At 42.8% G+C, this 22,984-nt stretch overlaps 1 protein-coding gene across 4 annotated transcripts in view; it reads right to left on the bottom strand.

The window, feature by feature from the left end:
* The window catches only part of PIKFYVE (phosphoinositide kinase, FYVE-type zinc finger containing), a 100,744-nt gene that overhangs the window by 4,073 nt on the left and 73,687 nt on the right, over positions 1–22,984 (bottom strand). For 2 of the 4 annotated variants that reach the window (XM_090044860.1, XM_090044862.1), the window contains 19 exons: positions 21,867–22,038; positions 18,963–19,141; positions 18,255–18,368; positions 17,880–17,988; positions 17,623–17,777; positions 16,820–16,907; positions 13,682–13,742; positions 12,170–12,325; positions 11,382–11,502; positions 10,677–10,715; positions 9,821–9,916; positions 8,869–8,952; positions 8,016–8,107; positions 6,948–7,112; positions 5,983–6,042; positions 4,885–5,061; positions 4,209–4,312; positions 3,836–3,964; positions 1,753–2,014 (listed from right to left, as the gene is read on the bottom strand). In XM_090044860.1, coding sequence (XP_089900986.1) covers positions 1,753–2,014; positions 3,836–3,964; positions 4,209–4,312; positions 4,885–5,061; positions 5,983–6,042; positions 6,948–7,112; positions 8,016–8,107; positions 8,869–8,952; positions 9,821–9,916; positions 10,677–10,715; positions 11,382–11,502; positions 12,170–12,325; positions 13,682–13,742; positions 16,820–16,907; positions 17,623–17,777; positions 17,880–17,988; positions 18,255–18,368; positions 18,963–19,141; positions 21,867–22,038 — 2,363 coding nt within the window. The remainder of the gene's footprint in view (positions 1–1,752; positions 2,015–3,835; positions 3,965–4,208; positions 4,313–4,884; positions 5,062–5,982; positions 6,043–6,947; positions 7,113–8,015; positions 8,108–8,868; positions 8,953–9,820; positions 9,917–10,676; positions 10,716–11,381; positions 11,503–12,169; positions 12,326–13,681; positions 13,743–16,819; positions 16,908–17,622; positions 17,778–17,879; positions 17,989–18,254; positions 18,369–18,962; positions 19,142–21,866; positions 22,039–22,984) is intronic. The other 2 variants (XM_090044861.1, XM_090044863.1) reach the window with 1 other exon arrangement.

The raw sequence follows: 22,984 nt of genomic DNA, 5'->3' as shown, positions 1-22,984 counted from the left end.
CCCCAGCTGGCACGGGGCTCCGGCTGCAGAGTATAAAAACCCCACAGCAGGAGAGTACTTACTATCCTGCTATGGAGTGGATTAGTTTACTCCTGCCTAACAGCACTGCACATGTAGAGGTGAGACGTGTACTGCAGAGGTAAATCAGGCAGCTCTGCAGTAAATGGCTCATGTAGAACACAATGAGTTTAGCCAGCAAATATCAGTGACATGACTAACAAAACATAATTCAGCAATACATTATATTATGATTTTCCTACAATACTAGAAGTAGTGTGCGACCAAATGCATTAAATGCTATTTTGCTGAAGAGATGTATTTTTATTAAAAGGCTAAAGGTGATTTATAGGAAAAAAAAGCAGCTTTGTCAGAGAAAAAAAAAAAAAAGTCAAGCTTAAGCACAATTGTACAAAAAAGTAACAGGTCAGTGTTAAATAATATTCTACTGTGGGAGGAAAGGGGATAAAAGCAGCACCCCCCCCCACTTTTACTTTCCCAAGCCTTCCAATCCCACAAAAGACCTGGCTTAGTGAAACAAACAAAAAAATTAAATAAAAAACCAAATCAGAGACCATTTATTAGAATATGAAAAACACCAATTATATATTATTTTGGGCAGAGGCTAAAAAAAAATGCAGACTTCACCGAAGCTCAATGAACCAGCTCAAGTCCCCACAGGAACAGAAAAGCCTGGCTAGCAGACCTCTTTCTTCCCTAAATCCAAGACCATGTAAGCATTGACTTCACTGATGCAAATAAGTCTTTGCTTTGCATATTCCAGTAAAAACTTTCAAGTTGCAACTGGAATGGTCTCACTGATCCAGCTCCCCACCCACCATTAGTGTAACAATCAGCATAACAGTCTAGAAACATCCTTTGGAGTTCCAGGCCTGGTAGAGTATCTAGAAGCATCTCTATTACTTAAATGTCCCCCCCATCTAAAACACAACAACTCCCCCCCCAGGGGTTTCTAATCAAAGTAATTTAACAATAAACAGTTTAGATTTTCTTGAAGTCTTATTCAAAACCAGCTGCCCTAAAATTAGTCTCGACTTCTACCTTTCCATTCCTGAATTTGAAGCAGAAATCCCTAGGTAAAATTCTGCAGCTTGCAGCAGACTAGAACACAAGTCGACAACTTTTTCCCCCCAACAGCGGGATGCTGCTTGTAACCCGCCCAAACTTCCTGCTCCCTGTCCCTCAGACCAAACACAGAGGCGTTTCCCAAGCCTTGTGGACACTCCCACCCACACTACAAGACAAGACCCCTCTTCATTCTCCTCTGAGTGTCTGCATAAAGGACTGCCACACTGCATTAAGCAAGTGGACAGTAGCCCATGAGCCAACAAGCAGTCTAGAAGCTTCCCTCCATTTCTGACCACCACAGTATGTGGGAATCAGACTACAGTGGTTGGACTAAATGACTTCCAAGATCTTCTTCCAGCCCTATTTATCTATGATCCTATGACAGTGCTGAAAGCCTCTACAAACCGAGCCTACTGATTTTTGGGGGAAGCGAGGTCCAGTGAACATATGAATGGGGCCCACAGACTCAAACCAGGAGACAGAAGTCTCACAACCATGTCTGTCTATGCAGGAAAACACAGTGAAGTTACAGCATATACACCAAAGCCTGGCTCAAAGCAGCAGAAGACGCACCCAAACTCTGGCTAATAACAGTGGTATAAATGCATAAATTAGTAAAATAATTTAGACTTTAAAAAAAGTGAGCAAGAATAAAAGGTTACATACCAATGATCCCAACCACCAGCTCATTGGTGGTGTCATCACGACCCACCAGCAAAGAATAGTCAATAATAAGATGACTGGAAAGAAAGTGAGAATCACTGTGGATGGAAGCTCTCAGAACAGCTTTGCAATGGGATCGGATGTACAGCGGGTTGTCCCGTACCATCTTCAGGAGGTTTTCATCCAAAAGGACAACATCGCAGCTTTCCTTCCCAGTGTCGGTTTTCACATTTCTATTCCGGAGGGAGCCCTTCAGGTCAAACACCTGGCAGCAGAGAACAGTAACACTGTGTTCCGTGAGAACTAAGTCTGTTTTACATCCCTCCACAATGTTAAAGATTCCAGCATATCCAAGACTTGTGAACATGGAACAAATACCCATCTAAAACACTGACCAATAACTAGCCAGCAGACCAAATATATACACGTGAGTCTACTACTCATCCATTTGTAGCTTTTAAGTGAGCTATTTTGATGTGCATTTTGACTCTTAGAAGGAAAATGCACTCAGGTTACCTTTAAACTGCTGAATATGAAGAAAGCTAGTGCTGTTACTGTGTTTTGTACAATGGAGAAGGAAGCAGACCATGGTGTCAGTGTTTGAACATCTTCCAAGCTTGTTATGAAAAGCTTGAAAATTCTCCACTACAACCAAACTTTGGCACTGGGGTAATAAATCCACAAAGCCATTTTAAAAAACAAGGTTTCTTTAACTCAGTAGAAGGCAGTCAGCGAAACCAAACCAATTCAATATCCCTCTACTACACCTTAAAAAGATCAAAAAGGGTTTCTTTTGTCATCAAGAGTAATTACAGTGGTAATGATGAAAACCCATCTGCCAAAGTGGTTCATATTCTTGGGTAATCATTACTAGCAATTAGTTTTGCCAGTTCCTATGCAGCATTTCAGAGCAAAATATTAACTGCAAAATTGCATCCAGTTGTTACCATGTTTGCAGAAAGACAGAAGATAAGCAATACAATCTGTTTAAAAGGCCTACAGCCTTTGCCCTTCAGCTTCTAGAAAATTACAGCCCTTACCTAATCTAGTAAGAGTTTTAGGTCAAGTTTCACAGCTTAAAAGCTCCATTAGAACAAGATGATCATACGTGCATGACAACAATTACAATTTGATACAAGTAAATTAATGGCCATGTACAGACATTCAGTTTCTCCTTGGAAAACAGCAACTCTTCCTAGGAGAAACCATACATGTACAGGTGATCATAATTTTTTTTCCCCTGGGGCAAAAAAAGGCTGCTCCAGGAGAAAAATAACCTAGGAACAACCAGGGTTAAATCACTCCTGGGAGTCTCTCCTGAGAACTGTACATGTTCTTTTCTGAAAGAACAGCAGTCCCTCCTCCCAGCATGCTTTGCTTACCCTCTGCTCCCTGGAACCTGTCACTCACTGGAGTGCTCCCTGCTTTGGAGCAGTAGTAGACAGCACGCCCCTTCATAAATTCCCACATTATGCTGCAGGGAGACAGGATGACCCTGAACAATCTGGGGCAGGTAATCAGGGCTGCCCTATGCACTGCTGCCATTCTATCTTCAGGCAGGCAGAGAGCCTGCAAGGCATGCTGAGGTGTGTGCAGAGGGACCTCCTGGCTGCGCAGCATCAGCACTGCAAGCTCTCAGTTCTTCAGGGGCTCAGCATTCAAATGTTTTTTCTGGCATCTCTAGACTAGGAGAGAAAATTTATGGAAGAAGTCTCCTAGATCATCTGAAAGTATGTATAGCTATAGTGTCTGCCTTTGAACTCCTTGGACAAAAAGAAAGAAAGAAGTGTTGTTTTGGCCAACTATCTCCTAACTGGCCAAAACTGAGCTGTCAGAATAAACCTGGTGCTTCAGGCAGAGCCACCTGTTTGCTAGTAATGGGGACATAATAAGATTTCTGATTTAAAAAGGCAGTCTTCACTACAGCCATAATGGCTAAAGAGCTCTACCCTGGATCACTAAGTCTCCCCCCACTTGCGCCAGGGTCAAGTTATTTCAGCAGTGAGCAACAGTAGAACAGGTCATGACAACAGTTCAGAAAAACTACACAGCAGGAGCAGAGTCGCATTGTATATTTATTCCTCACCTGAGCCATTTTTCTGCCATAGAATAGGTTTTCCATGACAAGCAAATCCAGTTTCTTCTCAGTGTTGTTTTGAGAATTCTTATATCCAATCCTATACACTCCAAGGATTTTGGCCAGTGCTGTTGGCTTCTGTTCAAGAAAATACAGATAGGAGTTTAGCAATTTGGTATTGTTACTATTTCTGTGCAGTTTTCTTTTCTTTTAAATCAAATATATTAAAAGTAGTCCAGGTGAAATTTAAAATTCATTCTTTCCATCAGTTATGGGCACTACTCTTCACTATATCTTATCTGTTCATCCCCTTCATTTTGAAAGCTACCAGTATGAAAAAAGGTAACGTGAGAACACAATTTGTAAGATTTTCTAGTCCTACCTTCTGCTGAACAGCATTAATGATGTAGGTGAAGTAATGTGGGGCAAAATCTAGGAAAGACTGGACCTCCAAACGAGGCATCTGTTTCAAAATGAATCTATCATCTGTTAAGATTAAAGAAAGGTAAAAAAAAATTACATGAGTAGAATACAAAATATTAACTATAAGTCTTTCACAAGCTTAACATGCAACAACAAAAAACCACACCAGTTTTCATTTTCTCTTAATCCTTGCATTTAGAGGTTTTTATTTTAGGCATCAGAATTTTCTGGTATTCATAAAATTTTAATTAGGCAAATCATAGCTCATTTGTAGGCATTATTTTAAAAGTGACTTAAGTAATGAGAATTTTCTCTGGGTTATGAGGCAGCATCAGCACTCTCTGAAGTCTTACTCTCCCACAGAAAATGAGAACTACATGAGCAATCACCTTCCTGTGACAAAACTGCTCAATGTAGATCAAAAACACGTACTGTGTGTATTGTCAGAACACATGTTATGGAAACCACTACTCATTTTTCACTTAGAATTTTTCAAGCTATCCACCAACTCAAGTGCCACATTAAGTACATGGGCCTGGGGTGGGAAGGAGAATAAAAAACACTCCCTTCTGCTTGCACAAAAAAAAAGCAAGAAAGTTAAACACTGGAAAGGGAAGAAATAAATCTGCTCTCACCTTCTGTCACATAGAATGCAGCTCCTGACTTGCCTCCACGAGCTTGCCAGGGCACAGAGTGAGAGAGGGAACGGATAAAGTCCTCCTCACTGCTCCCAAGAATCACTTCACGCATCTTGTGGAACTCTCCAGCATAATAAATCCGACAGTAAAACTTCGCATTAGCATCTGAAAATTCTGCAGACAGAGGATAAATTTAAGGAATGCAAAGCTCATTTACCAGGACAGATACTTGATCAGTAGCACTTTCAGGAGTTTTAACATCCCTCTTGACCACTGGCAAGAAGTGTCCACATTTGAATCTAAAGCATCTCATCCACCAACCACAATACTTTGTAGGGCTTAAAAAGGAAAGGAAGTCTTCAACAAAATCCCCAAAAGTTAGCCCACAGTGGCCGTGTCCATACAAGCATGGAAGTTTGGTTCCCTGGGGACACAAAGCAGTGGCACACCTTGTGCTGCTGCTTGTTATTTGCCCCTGGGGAATGCCTGTGCCATGCACCCCCTGGTATACAGCAGATTACCCCTAGTGGGGTAGGAGAGGCTGAGGCCAGCAGCCGTGCTGGCCCCAGCAGCCATCCCTGGGATCCTGGGGGCTGGAGAAGCTGTAGCCACAGAGATCCTGCTGCTTGGAGTCTGGCTGGCAGCTGGAGTGCGACTCCAGCTGCCCAGGCTCGTTTTGGGCAACACATGCTGCCCCCATGTGCACCGCCCTGCTTTATCTTCACGCGCATTTTTTACCTCAGGATTTCCCAAGGTCAAAAAAACACCCCCACACTACCTCGCAGCACAGGGAACACCTGAATGTGCAATGTGGCACCACAGATAGGTCTGCAGCACCACGTGTGGCATGGCTGCACTCACACGACCACTGCATTAAAGCACCATTCTTACGTGCCAGTATAAGTTAGGCTTTGTAGGGTGTTTCTGTAATAAACCTCTCCCCATGGCCTGTGGTAAGAATGCTGTTGTGTTCATTTTAAGCTAGAAAATGGCAGGACATCAACTCTAAGTTCTATCAGGAAGCTACTTCTGCACTTTGTCAAGAAGCAATTGCCAGCCTGCAACCAATTCAAAGCCTCAAGATTTTTTACTTACGAAGTTCTACATGGGGATTCACTAGCTGTTTCTTTTGTGCATCGCCTCCATCCACTTCATCTGCAAGGAAAAGGGGCATGTCAGACAAACATATACATTTCAAAAACCAAAAGAGCAATTCATGAGTAAGTCCATTAAATTCTGATTAAACATGAGATATTAGCAGCAGGAGAGCTAAAAACTCCCCTAATAAGATCAGTTATCACATGAAGTTACAGTAATAATTCCCAAGCCATTTGTTGAAGTGAATTAGCTTTGTTTCCAATATTTAAAAATAAATTGCATGCTGTCATTTCAGTGTACTACAGAAAACAAAGCCACAGCTGGTCACTGTACCAAATCCTCAACATATTGTAGGTATTGAAGAAAATGTACTGTTAGTGTATCTTGTTAGACTCTTAACTCCAAAAGAAAATGAAACAGACTAGTTAAACTAGTGTCTCAGAAATAGTCAATGGCATAGCTGGTCTAAGAAAATAGCTTTTATAAACCAGAATTCACAATTGGTCTGCATGAGCAACTTTATTAAAAGGAGTAGCTCCACCAGCCAAAACAAAAACCCACAGCCTCAGCTCTATATATTATAAATAAAACATGTTTCTCCTTTCTGCTTTCCTCGTAATCCATGGACTGAAGCAACACAGCATGCCACGATGTTAAGACAAGAGACTGGACTAAAGCCCATTTGCTCATTACTAACTCTTCCTGATTTAAAGAATTAAAAAAAAAATACAACTTCAGAATATACTGTACTGGTAGAGCTCTGAAGCTATATAAATCCCCATCTACTATTTACAGGAGACGTAACATTGCAAGAGAAAACCAAATCCCTTTTAGGTTCAATGGAAATGGTATCCCTAGCCCTTAGACTCTTGAAAAACCCAGCTGGCATGAGCTTGGGCTTAGAGTAGGATGCACCCTTGGGAATGCAGCAGATTTAGCTAGGAAGGAGAACAGATATGCACCTTGAGGCTCTGCTCCTTGATTCTCTGGTCCCTCTTTGCCCATTTGCCCAACTTGGTAATAGGCACTGTCTGCACCACGCAAGGTCTCTTTCTTCTGAGAAGACAGGTCAGGGCTCTTCCCTCCTGTACCACGGAAAAAGGACAGAACTCCAGAAGCCTTTTTGGCTAAAATATAGATAAAAGTAGAAGAGAGAAAAAAAAAGAATTAAGAACATTCTTTCTACAGCCATATAAAGCACACCAGAAATCAAAACACATTCTCAAATTATTTCTCTTGTTGGAAATATAATTAATAGTAATATGATTACAGACCTATCAAATCATTCTATTGGATGTTAGGATCAGGCCAGAACCAATTTAAACTTATTATTTTATAGTTAGCCTAATGTTTCAGGATACTACACCTTAAATATTTCAGGAGTTATTAGCGAAACTGCACATCTAATGCCATGGAAATCCTCTGCTTTAAATCATTCCCATTGCAATGGTATCAGTGCAAGAAGTTAAAAAAAAAAAAATCTTAATTCAGTCAGTTTAAGACACATGCATAAACAAACTACAAGAAACAACCATGCACATATTCCTGATTCAAAGAACCACCCTGGAGATATTCCCAAGTAGAAATGTCCATGGCATTTTAGTAAGTCTGCTATCCATATTTAAAAATATTAATTTACTCTGACTCTACTACTGTTTGAGAAGAGCTAAGGTAAAAACAAAACAAGACTAGACTGGTCATGGGGTACAGAATCTAAGTCTGCTACTTAAAAAAAAAAAAAAAAAGATGAGTGGTGTTTGGGGTGACAGGAGAGAGGAGAAAAAAAAAGAGTACAAGGAAAACCACTAACAAAAGAAACCTTCAAAAGAGTGCAGGAAACGGACACCTAATTGACTCCAAGTTCTAAAGGTCAATAACACCAAGATGTAGATCTTGGAAATGGAAATCCAGTTTGTTACATCTCTTGTAAGTTAGCTCTAGGTCTTGGTGAAAATAAAGTAAAATTTTCTTTAAAAGTAAATCTAGAGCTGGGCCAGGCAGGGTTTTAGAGAAACAATAGCTAGTCTTACGCTGCTCTGCTTCTGCTGCACGGCTTGGCTGCCCTGCGTTCATCTCTGGTAACCTGACTGGACTGCTGTTCTTTGGCTTGTTGTCCGACATACTGAAAAAAAAGAGGGGGGGGGGGAAACAAAACAAAACAGATTTAAAGTTATTTATAGCCAAACTAGAGCTTTAAGTGATCCAGAAAAAACAAAAGAATAAAGCTTGTCAGGGTAAACTATTATGTTCTGTAAATAAAGGAGGAGGAAAGAATTAAGCCATGGGGAGAGCTAGATATTCATGCACTTCTAGGTTTCCAGCCTTCCTTCAAAAAATCACTTACTCCCTTCCCCTAGTTAAAGAAGAGAGCAAGTGGCTTCAGAGCAACAACTTTTCTAGTTAGAGCCAAGCACCCAATGCTACCTAAACAGGACCTTGGGCTTCTCTAGCAACAGCTTGGGCCTGACTACTGCACTTCTCCAAGGCTAAAACAGACAAGACTTCACTTGGGATCCTATAAAAAGCAACTGTTCCAGCTTGTTTTGACAAAAGTTAAAACCTCAAACTAATCAGCCCTTGATTAAACCAGTCATCTGTTTTAGCCCAAGATTTTAAACAATCTTACTGCTGTCCCTTGGCAAGCACAATTAGGCAGACAGGCTGGTTAAGAGGGCATGCTACAAGCCATCCAGTCACAAGGTACCTCTGTTACCTCAAGGTGCAGTGACAAGAGAGATAGCCATATTGAAAATGGGGACACTAGACATTGCCAGGAGACAAAGTCTTTGGTATATGGATATGGGAAAACATTTTGAAGACTTTACCCTGGCCATCTTGCTATGCCTAGAACATTTCCATGCCTTTTAGGAATTAGTCTGTAACCTGTTTGACTGAAGTCCTTCTTCAGTACTGCTCTTCAGAGATGCTTTGGATAACTCATCCAGGGCATTTCTATATTCCTTGCAACTGAAAGGGAAGAAGCAATAGCTTACATTCTAACTCTTAGTCTTTGCACTTGAATTCAGGAGGCAACAGAAAGTAGAAAAACCACCTAGTAGAGAAAGGCCACCTACCTTGCAGCTAACCCTCCACATAAGCCCTCCCCACCCCACCTCCCACCAGGTTACAAAGCAAAGTAAAATAATCACTTAAAAGCACAGACTTATTTTAAAATGAAGTCTAACAGTCTCACAATCCTAAGGAAGTTGTCAGAGAGCTGAAACTTTCTTTCAAGAATCCTGCTGCCTGATAATGCACAAGGAACACTAAAGATGAGTTTGCTCCCTTAAATTGTATTCACCAAGTCAACCACTTGAGAAATGCAGCACTAGAGGAACAGGAAAGCTGGTTACTGGTAAGAACCCTCTTACATTGGCCAGAGTTACTATAACTAAACTGTGGGGATGAAGAGAGATCATGTTATGACACTAGACCTCTCCACCAGCAACTAGAGATGTCCAGTGCAACACTGCTAAAGAGCTGGGGGAGCAGGGGGAAGGGGAAAGGAAGGGGGCTTTACTAGGTTCTGCAGGCACCCCAGAAAAATAGTGTTTTGATGCTGCAGAAATATCTTTATACATAGTTTCACTTTCAATTCTTGTTGTGTGGTACAATTTAGATGCAAGTCTGGAAATCATTTTGTCCATCAAAAACTACATACACAAGCATCTCATTTTTCCAAATATGAAAAAGTCATGTCAGCTTTGGAGGGAATTCTCATATAGGAGCTCAATGACAGTCTCTTGTATGCCCTCTGCCTCCCATAGTTACTGAGGACCTTACAGGCATTTGAGTTGAAAAAATAAACAAATGGACAAAGAATAAAGTTCAATACCTGAGAGCAAAAGCTATAATGGAGCTGGGCTCCTTTTCACAGACTGCAATTGGTACACGTTCATGTTCATACATTAGGTAGTGTTTATCTGGGTCACTGCATGAAAGAAAGAAAAGACTGTTTACATACTGCAGCAAGTCTCTGAAGACAGCAGACAGAAGAGGTTACATTTTTGTTCAGTAATGAATTTCAGCAAATACAAACCAGAAACAAGTCACTTGGAACTGAAAGTCAGACCTGGAACCAAAGTGTTCTCTTTTCTCCCTATTATCTGTAGGCAACATAGTATGCGCTACAGAACACTCTGTTAGGAATCTAATAAAATTAAGAACAAATGTTAGAGCAAGCTGTGTTCACTTCAGGCAAGCGTATTATTACAAAGAACCAGCTCTAAATTACAAGATAAATTTCTGTTTAGAAAGCAAATTTTCCAAGTGCTTTTACTTGGATGGTCTTGAAATTAGATGTGCTAGATAGGGTTAGCATTCCAAATCTAGGCCCATATGACAGAGGGGAGAGTGATACAGTCCCCAAATTAACATGTTGATCAAGCTTGAGGGAGTCTACAAAGGTTTTCTTTTTCTCCCGCTCATACCTAGACTTCAGGACATGGTTCTGAATTGTGCCCAAAAAGGGTCAACATTAGCCCCCAGCTGACACATGCCATTACTACTCTGGGGAAGCAAAACAGAACTCAAAGAGCCAAGTTCTACAGATTGGCTTGTGGGTGTTAGCCTCAAGCCAAATGGGTCACACCACACACACGCACACTTATTAGTCAAAAGACTTTCAAGCCTCCTAATTTTCAGGTTAGCTGAGAGGCCACAGGGAATATGCAACAGCTACTGAACCTGACCTATATCTAGCCAACATTGGTATGAATCTTGATAGACATCTGGAAAAAAGAGAAAAAAGTATAGACATGCTACTGTAATCTTTACATCAGGTAAAATTCTGACAGACAGAGACAGAGTAGCACACACAAGACATATGAATTATTTTCAAAAAAGGATTTTGAAGAGGGAGGGGTTTAAGTTCATAGAAAAAAGAGAGAAGATAAGTGGAGATGGCCTAATGGAACACAAGCAGCCTTTTTCTATGGGAATTGTCTGCAGTTAGGTAGAAGATGCATGATCTATAGGTTTAATGTTGGGTAGCTGAAGATACTGTTGAAATGGCATCATTATCCTCGGGTTGCCAAATCTGTGCTACGCTAGATACCGAATAGGAGCCACTGATAGCTGAAGTCTAGTTCAGAGGCTTCAAGCAGTTTTCAGCAATTTGAGAAGACAGAATTTAGCAAAGTCTCAAATGAGCAAATACATCCAAGGAACCTTCATTCCCTGTTAAGTTTGTCACTGAAACCTTGGGTGAACAAGTAAGCATGTACGATAAGACTAGATTTACACACAGGGAGCTCCAAACTGTCGCATAAATTTCTCCACTTGACAGAGAGCATGTTCACATCTTTCCAAAGCCACAGCTTATCAGATGCAACCTGGCCTGCTTCAGCAAAGACAGCACCATTTTTGTGCCCAGTGGTAGCCCCAGTATTACTTACAAAGGGAATGGAATGGGATTGTAGCTGTTTCCAGGCAACAAGTTTGCTAAAATGGCTTTCATAGTAGATTTCTCTTTCACCTGGCTGTCTGTAGACCCCACCAAGTGTCCATCAAACACATCTGGAAAGAAGATGTTATTCAGCGTCATTAAACATCCACCAGTAGAGCCAAAGCTTTAAAACTAGGTCTGGGGTATAGTCAATTGATCTTCATTTTACCAAATTTTATTTGAGGAGCTCAAAAGAACTTCACAGATCTTTTTACTATTTTACTTCAGAAAATTAGAGCAGAGGTCAAGCAACCCGTCTCAAGTTACATCCATGATTCTATTGCCAGCTTGTTTTAACCTTATTTCCATTTCAAATAGCCCATCCCCTTACCGCCACTGTTGAATATACGTATCCTTTTATACTGTAACGTACATTGTAGTACCAGCAGAAATGCAAACTGTAACTTCAGATTTCAATAGGTTAGCTATGATGGTCTTCTTACAGAACACAATAGGTTCCTTGTCAGCCGCAAAAGAGTTTGCTTAATGCAAAAAGGGAAGAGGAGGAGGGGAGACAAGTATCCATCTGAGGTCATTCAAGGCTCACATGATTTTAAATGTTTGGTCCATTTTCTGTGACCACTTTGCCCAACAAACTAGACCTATAGTTCATAGAAATTGGGCCAAATGGTTAATATGCCTTGCTTCAAGAGAAAGTCAGACTATCATGCACTAAATGAACCTTATATGCCTGCTGCTAAGTGATATGCCATACAACAGACTGTCATTGGATTGTACCTTCTGAGGCGCTGGTAGGTTCTTGTTCAGGAACCGTACTGACAAAAGAGGACCCCCCTGTTAGTTGCTCTGACATAACCTCAGGAGGAGTAGGCAGCTGGAGATGGGTGGAGCCTGTGGAGCTCTGACTTGACAAGGTAGTCATGAAACGATCTTCTGAAAGTACAAGTGCACAGAACAGCATTTCAGGTTGTCATCAGAAACTGCAATATATGCTTTGCTCCTGAACCCTATGTTCATGTGTGTAACAATTCCTCATATGCAATAAGATTGTTACCCTGGAAAGTGAAAGAATGATGCAAGGAGAACCAGCACCAAGCAAGTGAACAGTAAGAGGTGAAAATGCAATCCACATACCGTATTTTTCGGACCATAAGACGCACTTTTTTCCCCCCAAAAGTGGGGGGAAAACGAGGGTGCGTCTTATGGTCCGAAGGTGTGTCCTGGGGAGACGGGGCGGAGCTTGCCCGCGGAGGCGGCGGAGCCCGAGCGGGACACCCGCCGCTTGTTTATGCCGTGTCCCGGGGAGACGGGGCGGAGCTTGCCCGGAGGCGGCAGAGCCCGAGCGGGACATCCGCCGCTTGTTTAGACCGGAAGCCGGCGCCCGTGCCGGTGGCCAGGAGCCGGCAATAAAAATGGCCGGCCGGAACAGACGGGGCAGGAGTCCGAAGGAGGGACTCGCTGCCGCGGAGACTGAGGCTCCAGGAGGGGTGCGTCTTATGGTCTGAAAAATACGGTACATCCGATAGACTTGCACACAAACTTTTAAAAGGTCATGCACACTGAATAATTTTCATTAGGAGATGGAGTCCCATGGACTTCCACAATAAGTCATTTTTGAAAAATAGGACTTGGGTACTCTTGACATTTTTCCTTTGAGTAGTTCCAATACACCTGGAAATATTAAAGTATTCATGTTAAAAGAGAGAGACACCCCCTAATGAAACTAAATGGTTACATAAAAAAAGACTTATGATATTTAACAACATTCAAAATCTAGTTTTTTTCCCCCAGATACCAGTCCAGCATAGAAGGACCTAGGTAAATTCAGGCATGATGGGGCTCTGTCATTGCTACAATACTAACCAACCTATGTTCAATTTACATTTGTTAACCATACAAGTGAGGTACAGCACTAAAAGAGCATTGTATGTCTACAGCATAGTGTGCCAAAACCACTAGCCACAGTAACCCAAGATAGGAAATGCATCATAGGGCATTAGAGGCTTAAGACCCAACTGTATAAAGAGCCTTGCTCCAGTTTTCTAGGAAAAATTAAGGTCTTTAAGAATACTGCATGTTCTACTCTTTGGGTAAGGGACCATCTTTTTAATATGTTCTGTGTAGAAAGAGTCCCGGTCCAGAATGCAGGTTCTCAGATACAAAATGGTCTCAGACACGAAGCCTGGAGACGGACCTACACCAAAAATACCAGCTGCTCTAGTTATCTAATGAGGAGTTGAGGTAAACAGTTCTGTTGGTCTCATTAAAAACAGTGTTTGCTGAACAGACCTTTCTCTCCATTCTGTAGTGCTGGAGAAGTATTGCGGGGAGAAGCATCCATTGCACTGATCTGTGAAGGGCAAAGAACAATCGTCTGTCAGTAGGACCCAGCAGCCCCAATCCTTTTCAGCTACAGTCCCCAATTTTTGAGACTACTCCCAATAGCTAGCAACTGACTTGCCAATTTAGCTTCCAATTTGTTTGCAAACAGCAGTTGTGGCCAGCATTTTCAGCCTCAGCAGCACCACTAAATCCATCTAATCCATGACCATGTGCAAGGTAGGAGTCTAATCTCAGAAATAGCAAGATTTAAATGGATGCTATTAGATAAACTCCTACATGCTTAGCATGGTGCTCTAACTCGTGTAATGCAGTTTTCTTTAATTTTTATCACCAACTACCACAATGTGTTTGATGCTTTTAAAGGGTCCAGTCTATTTACTGCAGAACCTTATGACTGTAAAGATTTAAAATAAATGTTGTTTTACTCTGCAAACTAGGAATTCAATAGCAATTAATTGAAAAGATACACACGCATACAGAAAGCTGAAGACACTGCAGTCTTACCAGATTTGAAAGCACTCAGGTTATTCCTTTAAAGCATTGCATTTAAAAATTTATAGCACACACATTTTTCAGGTTTAACACACAGAATTTTTGTTTTCTACCTTTAAGCTGCATCATCCTGCAGTTTTCCCCTTGCTCCCCCACCCTCCTTTTGCTACTATCTAGTAGGGCTGTACAAAGCTTTGGTCCCCGATTCAATTCGGCAGAGATTCACCCTGAGTTGGAGACCGAATCTCTGAATCCGAATCAAATCAGAGGACCCTTTAATCTCTGGGAGGGACTGGACATGTTCTAATAAGCAGGTCCAGATGCTCTCCACCTCAGGGAATGGGGAGCAACCATAGTATTGATGCCTACAGTCAGACGGCTCTCAAATTGGCTGGAGGGGGCAAACCCAGAGAGTGGTGGTGGACAGGTCATTTTTGACCTGGAGGGATGCGTGCAGTGGAGTCCCCGAGGGCTTGGTCCTCAGGCCTGCACTGTTCAATTTCTTTATTAGCAGCTTGGATGAGGGGGTGAAAAGCACCCTGTTCAAATTTGCTGACGATACCAAGATTTGTGGCAAGATGGGCAGGCTAGAAGGGAGGGAAAGGATACAGCAGGACCTGGAAAGGTTACAGGGGTGGGCAAATGAGAATAGGAAGGGATTTAGTACTGACAAGTGCAGGGTACTGCACTTGGGCAGTAATAACCAGCAGCATACCCATAAGCTGGGGAACTCCCTTCTCGAAAGCACAGTGGCAGAAAGAGATCTTGAAGCCATTATCAATTCCAAAATGAACATGGGCCGCCAATGTGAGGATGAGGTCAGTAACGCCAATAGCACCTTGTCATGCATCCACAGATGCATCATCAGCAGGGCCAAGGAGATGATCCTCCCACTCTGCAACACTGGTCAGGCCGCAGTTGGAGTACTGCATCCAGTTCTGGGCGCTGCATTTTAGGACAGATGTGGCCAGCATTGAGAGGATCCAGAGAAGGGCCACTCGCATGATCCGGGGACAGTAGGGCAGACCCTACAAGGAGAGGCTATGGGACCTGAACCTGTTCAGCCTTCACAAGAGAAGGCTGAGAGGGCACCTGGTGACCATTTACAAACTTACTAGGGGGCACCAGCAGGGAATGGGAGAGACCCTGTTCCCACAAGCACCTCCCAGAGTAACAAGGAATAATGGCCATAAGTGGTTTGAGAGTAGGTTCAGGCTGGACATTCGAAGGCACTACTTCACAGTTTGGGTGGCTAGAATCTGGAACTAACTTCCAAGGGAAGTGGTGCTGGCTCCTACCTTGGGGGTCTTTAAGAGGAGGCTTAATAATTACCTAGCTGGGGTCATATGAGCCCAGTATTCTCTCCTGCCCAGGGCAGGGGGTCAGACTTGAAGATCTACTTAGGTCCCTTCCGACCCTACATCTATCTATCTATCCATCCATCCCTCTCCGAATTGAATCTGAACCCTCCGAATCGATTCAGAAAGATCTGGTGATTCAGACAAAACACAGCTTTAAGTGTTTTTTCTATATACCTCAAGGTACCAGGTGGCTCGTGAACGCTGCGATGCTGGGGTGGATGGAGCATCCCACAGAAGCATGGGGAAGCTCCCCAGCGCGCTCAGCAGCAGACCTGGAAGTGGACCAGAAGCACTTCCAGGCCACTTCCGGGTCCGCCGGGGGCCAAATGTGAATTGAATACAGCCCGTTTCACACACCCCTATTACCTACTACCTTGAGTATACTGAAACCTTTTAGTTACTTCATCTGAGGCTGGGCTTCTTGAGCATCTTAGTACAGGAGTGGCCAATGTTTGGAGTGGGGGCCTGCTTTAAACCGAACTTAGCTTTCAAGCAGACTGCTTCCAACCTGGCCCATGCCAGTGCCACTGCAACTGCAGTCACAGCTCCTCCTGAGAAGCTGCTACCACTTCTTCCTGACATGCAAAAAAGAAGCCCTCCACATCCCAAAGCCTCCCAGCTCTGTGGGCCATAGGTTGCTGATGCCTGCCTTATTACACTTCATGCTAGATAAAAATGCAGAGTCCTTTGGGATATTATCATTTTCCATACCTGCCAATGGAAAAAAAAGCGACCCAGAGAATTTTAGTTTTTTTCTTGCAACTTTTACTCTGTTTACATTAAATCGTCCCAGTTTTTCTCCCCCTTCTCAGTTGCTAGCAACTCCAAGCAAGTAATATGGTCACTCTTGCTTATGTTTGCTCTCTCACCACAACTAAGCCTAAAAGCAAACGCATAAAGGATTATTTCCCATTTAGAAATACTCTTCAGTATCAACAGTGCACAACTAAATAGACATACATCGGTACTGAGAGCTTACAAGCACTAAAGCAAATAGTTGCGTTTCTAAAAGGTCACCAGCTTTTGTAATTCAGAGAGTTAACATTTTCTTTAGTGTAAGCCACTATTGTGCATTGTCTTAACAGTCTGCAGAATTAATACTTTCCAACTCAAATTATACGGCACCATGAAATTACTTTTGCTCAGCAATACAACTTAACTATGTATTTTAAACACGGCTTGAAGAAAAACTGCTGTTTCACTGCAGACACCAGCGGCAGAATAAAACTACCTTTTCTTCCCCTTGCCTCAGTCTTCCAGGGCTAGGTGGTACTGAAGGACGTTTTCTACCTTTCTCTTGTTGGAAGAGATCCTGTAACCTAAAAATAAAATAGGATAAAGGTATCAACATGACATCATAAAAGGTGCTTTCATTCTAGGAACAGGCTACCTTAGTACCCAAATCTAAAACTACTTCAAATTTAAGGACAACTGCCCAATAATTAGACTCTAACATGAAAAAATGAATGGACAGAGGTGGCCAGGGATTGGGGAGCAGTTGCAGGTCAGAGGATAGCTGGCTGCCCCCCTGCCTCCCACACTGAAGGGGGGAGGGAAGAGCATGAAGTGACAACTCATCTTGGATATGTTGTCTTCAATATTATCCCTAAATAAGGTTTCAGATCATCAAAAGAGCCTGCCCTTTTCAACAAGTGCCAAAATAGAAACCGTTCCAAATTCAAGCTTACACTGAAAACAGTGAGTCAAGGGACACAACAGAAAGTTGAGTTAATTAATGGCAAGTGTTTTCCCATGCCTGCACAGCTGCAAAATTACTTCAGAGTGATCAACTGTTTTTATGCTCTTGTTGACCCTTTTATTCAAGCTATGCTTTGCTTCCCCAAGCACACAACTTGCAAATGAAAAGCTGCAATTAGTCTAGGTGGACTATTTAAAATCTAGACATTTACTAATGGTTTTCTGCTACAACTCCTAACCCCACCATACAGCAGTTACATCACACACAGGAGACAGAAAAGGAAGACAGGCCATGACAATTTCTTATGTAGTATACGAACATTACCAGTCTCTTACCTGTTATTCCATGCTTGCAGCATCTCACAGAGCCCCTGTTTTTTGGCTATCAGAGACTCAAAGATTGACTGAAGCTGCTGAGGGGTGTCCAATGATGATGAAAGCAGCCTTGCTTGGATCTTTTCAATCCAGTTCCTGAACTCTACCTCCTCCATCTACCAAAAGAAGTGAAAGAGAAGTTTGTGTTCTGCCATCAGCCAGAATTATGCTCAGTGAATTTTAATCTGCATTTCACTGGTGCAATAGCAGCACATTACCTCCTTTTGGGCAAAAAGGTCTTCCATCTTCTCTTCCCTTGTTTTGCTGAAAGTATCTGTTTTCAAAGAAGTGAGGCGATCATCAACAGCAAGATATACCTGTGAAACTCTGTCATTAACGGGATCAGAAAACAAAACAAAACACACAATTGTTAATCTAAATGTTCTCATAATATGAGCCTTGTTCCTTCAGTGTATCAATTCATTGCTATTAAAAAAAACAGCTTCTACATTCAATTTTAAAAAGTGAAACATATATAGCTGGTGTTATTTAACTCCAACAAGAATGCCTTCCTGTCATCTAGTAATTGGAGATCAAGCCAAAAAAATAAAATAGAGGTAGGAAGGGACAGGCAACACCTACACACTGCTTACTTTTGAGAGAAATCCTTCAGGTCCTGCAAAATGGTAACCTTTAATGGAGCTTGTCGTTTGATGTAGATTCTGGGGAGTGGGACACATACCTCCAGCAGCCGGATAGGAGAATAGCTAGGAGCAACAGAAGATGCCCATGTTAAAGTGTGAAGCAGTCCCAAAATAAACACCCTCTTTGCTACTGGCAGTCCCTCCTTTTGTTGGTGCAAAGCAGATAAGAGGCTTCAAGGCAAGTGACAATGCCTAAAGTAGCTTTGTGTTAGTTTATTTACTAAATGAAAACTACAAGCCATACTTATAGGCTGGAGAAACCTCAAAAATCACTTGGGTCAACTTCAGTTCAAGGTTAGAGCTCTCTCTTTTTTTCTTTTCTTTTTTAAACAATGTAGATAGGCCACTCCATTGCAGCAGGTCCATTATTTCCAGGGACACCACCACACCCTTCACTTGTAGCTCTGCACAGAACAGTTTGACTAGCATGCCGGTTTCTAGAGATTGCATTGTACTTCCAGAACAGATGTACAAGCTATGACAATAATGCTGTTCCCCCGCCTCCATTTATTTAAAAATTCCCAACCCTGCTTAAGTGATCTTTGGAATTCCAGCCTGATCCAAGTATTTTTGGGGGGGAGGGGAGCAGGGGAGAGAAGGCAAACAAGAAAGTTAAAGTAGGATCTTCCTGGAAATGGGGGAAAAAAAACAACTTACCTGAAAGATGCCACCATCTGATTATAGGAAAAATACTGGTGATAGTCATGGTGTATGGAGTGACCACAAGGCTCTGCATTGGCCCTTCGGGTATATTGGTGCCCATAGAATCTTAACTCAAGGTATTTTGCAAATGACATGGACCAAGAATCATTAGACAGTGGGACAACTGGTGTCACCTGAAATGTGAAGCAAGAGGTTTTAAACAAATCTCAGGCAAGTGATCCAAGGAATAAATACATAAACTAAGATAAGCCTAATCCAAGCAGTGAACCAGAACTTAAAGCAACTCACAAGTGTGGTCAAGAATCAGAAGTGTACATGCACACTGGCTGTATTTATGGCAGGTAATGGGCAATATAATGCCAACATGTTGTGTACTGGCGTGATTAACCAATGATGCAGATAAATATCTAGAAGTATTAATTGGGAAAGGCTGCACTGCTGGATTGAGGGGATGATTTTCCATACCAACACAGGAATATTTTTAGATAAAGAGTCTTTGCACTTTTATTACACAAAAATCAAAATGAAGGGCCTTTCTGAAGACCTTTTTTGCCAATATACTTCTATTATATAGCAGGAGTCTGCTGAATTTTGGCTTTTGGACTCAAACAGGTATATAGCTCATATTTTCTTAGCTAGAAGAACAAAGAAAGCATGTGGCTTTTACAACAAAACATAGTTAATTTGCTACTCTGGTGCTGAACAAAAATCTAACATGAAGTGAATTGTGTTTTGAAGCTACAGTTCTAGCGTGTTTCTGAATCAAATCCAGCACTACATGTGTACAGCAAGTTATAGGAATAGTACTCTTTAACAATTTCTTTGCCTCTAATTTTCTTGTGCAGGGACCGGGGCTCCCTTACCGAGATTCAGGATGGACTTGGGAGAAACTCTGCCAAGCCTAGGGTGAGGAAGGATCGGGTTAGAGAACTTCTGGAGGGGCTGGACATGTTCAGATTAGCAGGTCCAGATGCTCTCCACCCCAGGGTGTTGAGGGAATTGGCAGGGGTTATCGCAGGGCCCCTGGCACACCTTTACAAGCACTTGTGGTGCTCAGGCCAGGTGCCAGACAACTGGAAGAGGGCCAATGTGGTTCCCATCTTTAAAAAAAGGGAAGAGGGAGGACCCAGGCAACTACAGGCCCATTAGTCTTACTTCAATCCTGGGGAAGCTCTTTGAGAAGATTATCAAGGAGCATAATCTGTGATGGGCCAGCAGCAGGGATGATGCTCAAGGGCAACCAGCATGGCTTCATTAGGGGCAGGTCCTGTCAGATAAACCTGATTGCCTTCTACGATCAGGTCACAAAAAAAAAAAAAACACCACAAAAAACACAAAAAACCCCCCAAAAAAACCCACACTGGATGCAGGCATCACAGTGGATGTAGTCTTTCTGGACTTCAGGAAGGCCTTTAACACTGTCTCCCACCCCATTCTCATTAGGCAGCTTATGAGGGGTGATCTGATGGCCACCCATAAGTTTATCAGGGGTGACTGCCAGGATCTGGGGGAATGTTTGTTCACCACAGAGCCCCAAGGGATGATGAGGTCAAACAGTCAAAACTCCTGCAAGACTGTTTCAGACCGGACATAAGGAAGAATTTCTTTACTGTCCGAGCCCCCAAGGTCTGGAACAGCCTGCCATCCGAGGTGGTTCAAGCAGCAACACTGAACACCTTCAAGAGCAAATTGGATGCTTATCTTGCTGAGATCCTATGACCCCAGCTGACTTCCTGTCCCTTGGGCAGGGGGCTGGACTCCATCTTCCGAGGTCCCTTCCAGCCCTAATGTCTATGAATTTATACATTTACTAGGAGAGACCAGCAGGGTTTGGGAGGGACCTTGTTCCCCTGAGCGCCTCCCAGAGTAACAAGGAATAACAGCCATAAGTTGCTAGAGAGTAGGTTTAGAGCAGACATTAGAAGGCACTACTTCACAGTCAAGGCGGCTAGGATCTGGAACCAACTTCCCAGGGAAGTGGTGATGGCTCCTACTCTGGGGGACTTTAAAGGAGGCTCAGCGTTTACCTGGCTGGAGTTATTTGAGCCCAGTTCTCTCTCCCGCCCATGGCAGGGGGTCGGACTAGATCTACAACATCCCTTCCAACACTACTACATCTATGAATCTACTCAAAGGAAGTGGTTGTAGGCCAAGTTAACAAAAGTATGGCCATCTAAAAAAGTAAGACACCACACCAGAATTGTTCAGACCAGTGTAGCCAACCTTTTTGGCCCTGCACACTCCCCAAGTACCACTCTGATCCTATTCTCCTGCCTGATTTACTGCTTTACTTTCTGATCGCTAACCGATCTCCTGCTCTATCTACTTCATGTTGCCTGTCCCCTCCCATCTGCTGCATGGCACCAGCAGAGGTTGCTCATGTCATTTGATGCACCTGCTGCAGATAGCCACCACCGATTTATTTAATCTGAAATTTTTAATCGAAGCAGAAAGGTCACATTTTTCTATCAATAAAAAGAGATAGAAGTCAGGGTCAAAGATCTCAGCTTCTTGTGCCAAACTCGTCCAGTACAATCAAAAGCATCTAAAACTCTCCTCCCACCCCACCCTACATCCCACCCTGCTTTCAAGAGAAATTTGATTACCTTCGCCTCAAACCACGAACAAACACTTTTTCTATTGCACATTATTCTACAGTATTTATCTAATGATGCAGCCAAATATAGCCTTGAGCTGTACTGATCAAGCTGTTCATTCCATTTGAGCTGTGGCAATAGAGGGGGGGAACTGAACATTAAAGAAAAAATATTTTTATTAGGGTTCACTACTCGTGCATATATGTGCATAAATACAGCTAGGTATGCAAAGACCTCATACACTAGGGATTTGTCTGCAATAGCAGCCAACAGTGTTAAAGAATCGTTCTCATGTTTTTACCTGCTTACACAGTCTGCACCAGGAGTAGGTAAGGATTGTGTGCTGGTATCCAGGGACTGGGGAGTCCAGCTCTTTCAGTACAATCTGAACACAGCCTTGCCCGTGGACGAAGCGACGAATGTGGTGTACCATAGGCGTTTCGCAAAACATGCTGGGGCACTGGTAGGAAGGCCTTCATGAAAAGAAGGGGCAGGGGTACACTCAGTTGTGAGAAAGCATACATTTGATGTTCCTGGGAACTTGTCTATGGTCCCAGGTATTCAGCACACCCGTAGATGCCATTACAATGCATGTCTTAAGGCTGTTTTTAAAACACCAAGTTGGTGAACCTTGTAACTCGTGATAGATTCCTTTTTAGAAAACCTATAAAAATCAGGAAACCTCAAAAAGTTGTTTTTGAATATGCTGACTTCCCATTTTGAAAAAAAGATCTTGGCCAGCTCTTAACTGCAGAAATCGAGTTTAGTTTTTGACTGCGTTGGAGAACCTTCCAGGGGATAACTTAGAGGTATGCGAAGCAGGCCCTATTCAATTCAGATTCACCCTGAAATCGGGGACAGTGATTCGATTCATTGATTCGGATCACTGCCCCCGATTAGATTTGGCCGAATCTGAAGATTCGATACTGATTCAGAGACTCAGCAATTTGGACATAGACAGCTGGAGGAGACCTCAGGTGCCCCCCACCCAGACCCAGGGGGCACCAGTCACCAAGCCAGGGGGTGCGGAGGGGGCCCCCAGCACACTCCCCAGCAGATCCAAAAGTGGACCAGAAGTACTTCTGGTCCACTTCTGGGTCTGCTGCCAAGCACGGTGGGGGGTAACCTGCATTCCTGTGGGATGTTCCATGCACCCCAGTATAGCAGCATTCACAAGCCATCTGCTACCTAGAGATATGTAGAAAAAACATTTAAAGCTGTGTCTACGTTTGAACCACTCAATCTTTCCGAATCGATTTGGAGGGTTCCAATTTGATTTGGAGAGATTAAAAGGGTCCCCTGATTCAATCCAGATTTGGAGATTTGGCCACCAAATTGGGCTGAATCTCTGCCAAATTGAATCAGGGACGAAAGGTTTGCACAGCCCTAATAACCTGCACTCACATGAGAAAACTAGCC

Source organism: Crocodylus siamensis, chromosome 4, assembly GCF_052110815.1.
Source record: "Crocodylus siamensis isolate JL-2025a chromosome 4, ASM5211081v1, whole genome shotgun sequence".
NCBI classification, from domain to species: Eukaryota; Metazoa; Chordata; order Crocodylia; family Crocodylidae; genus Crocodylus; species Crocodylus siamensis.
The sequence above is the reverse complement of the archived record's forward strand: the minus strand, read 5'-3'. Positions and strand labels throughout refer to the sequence as shown.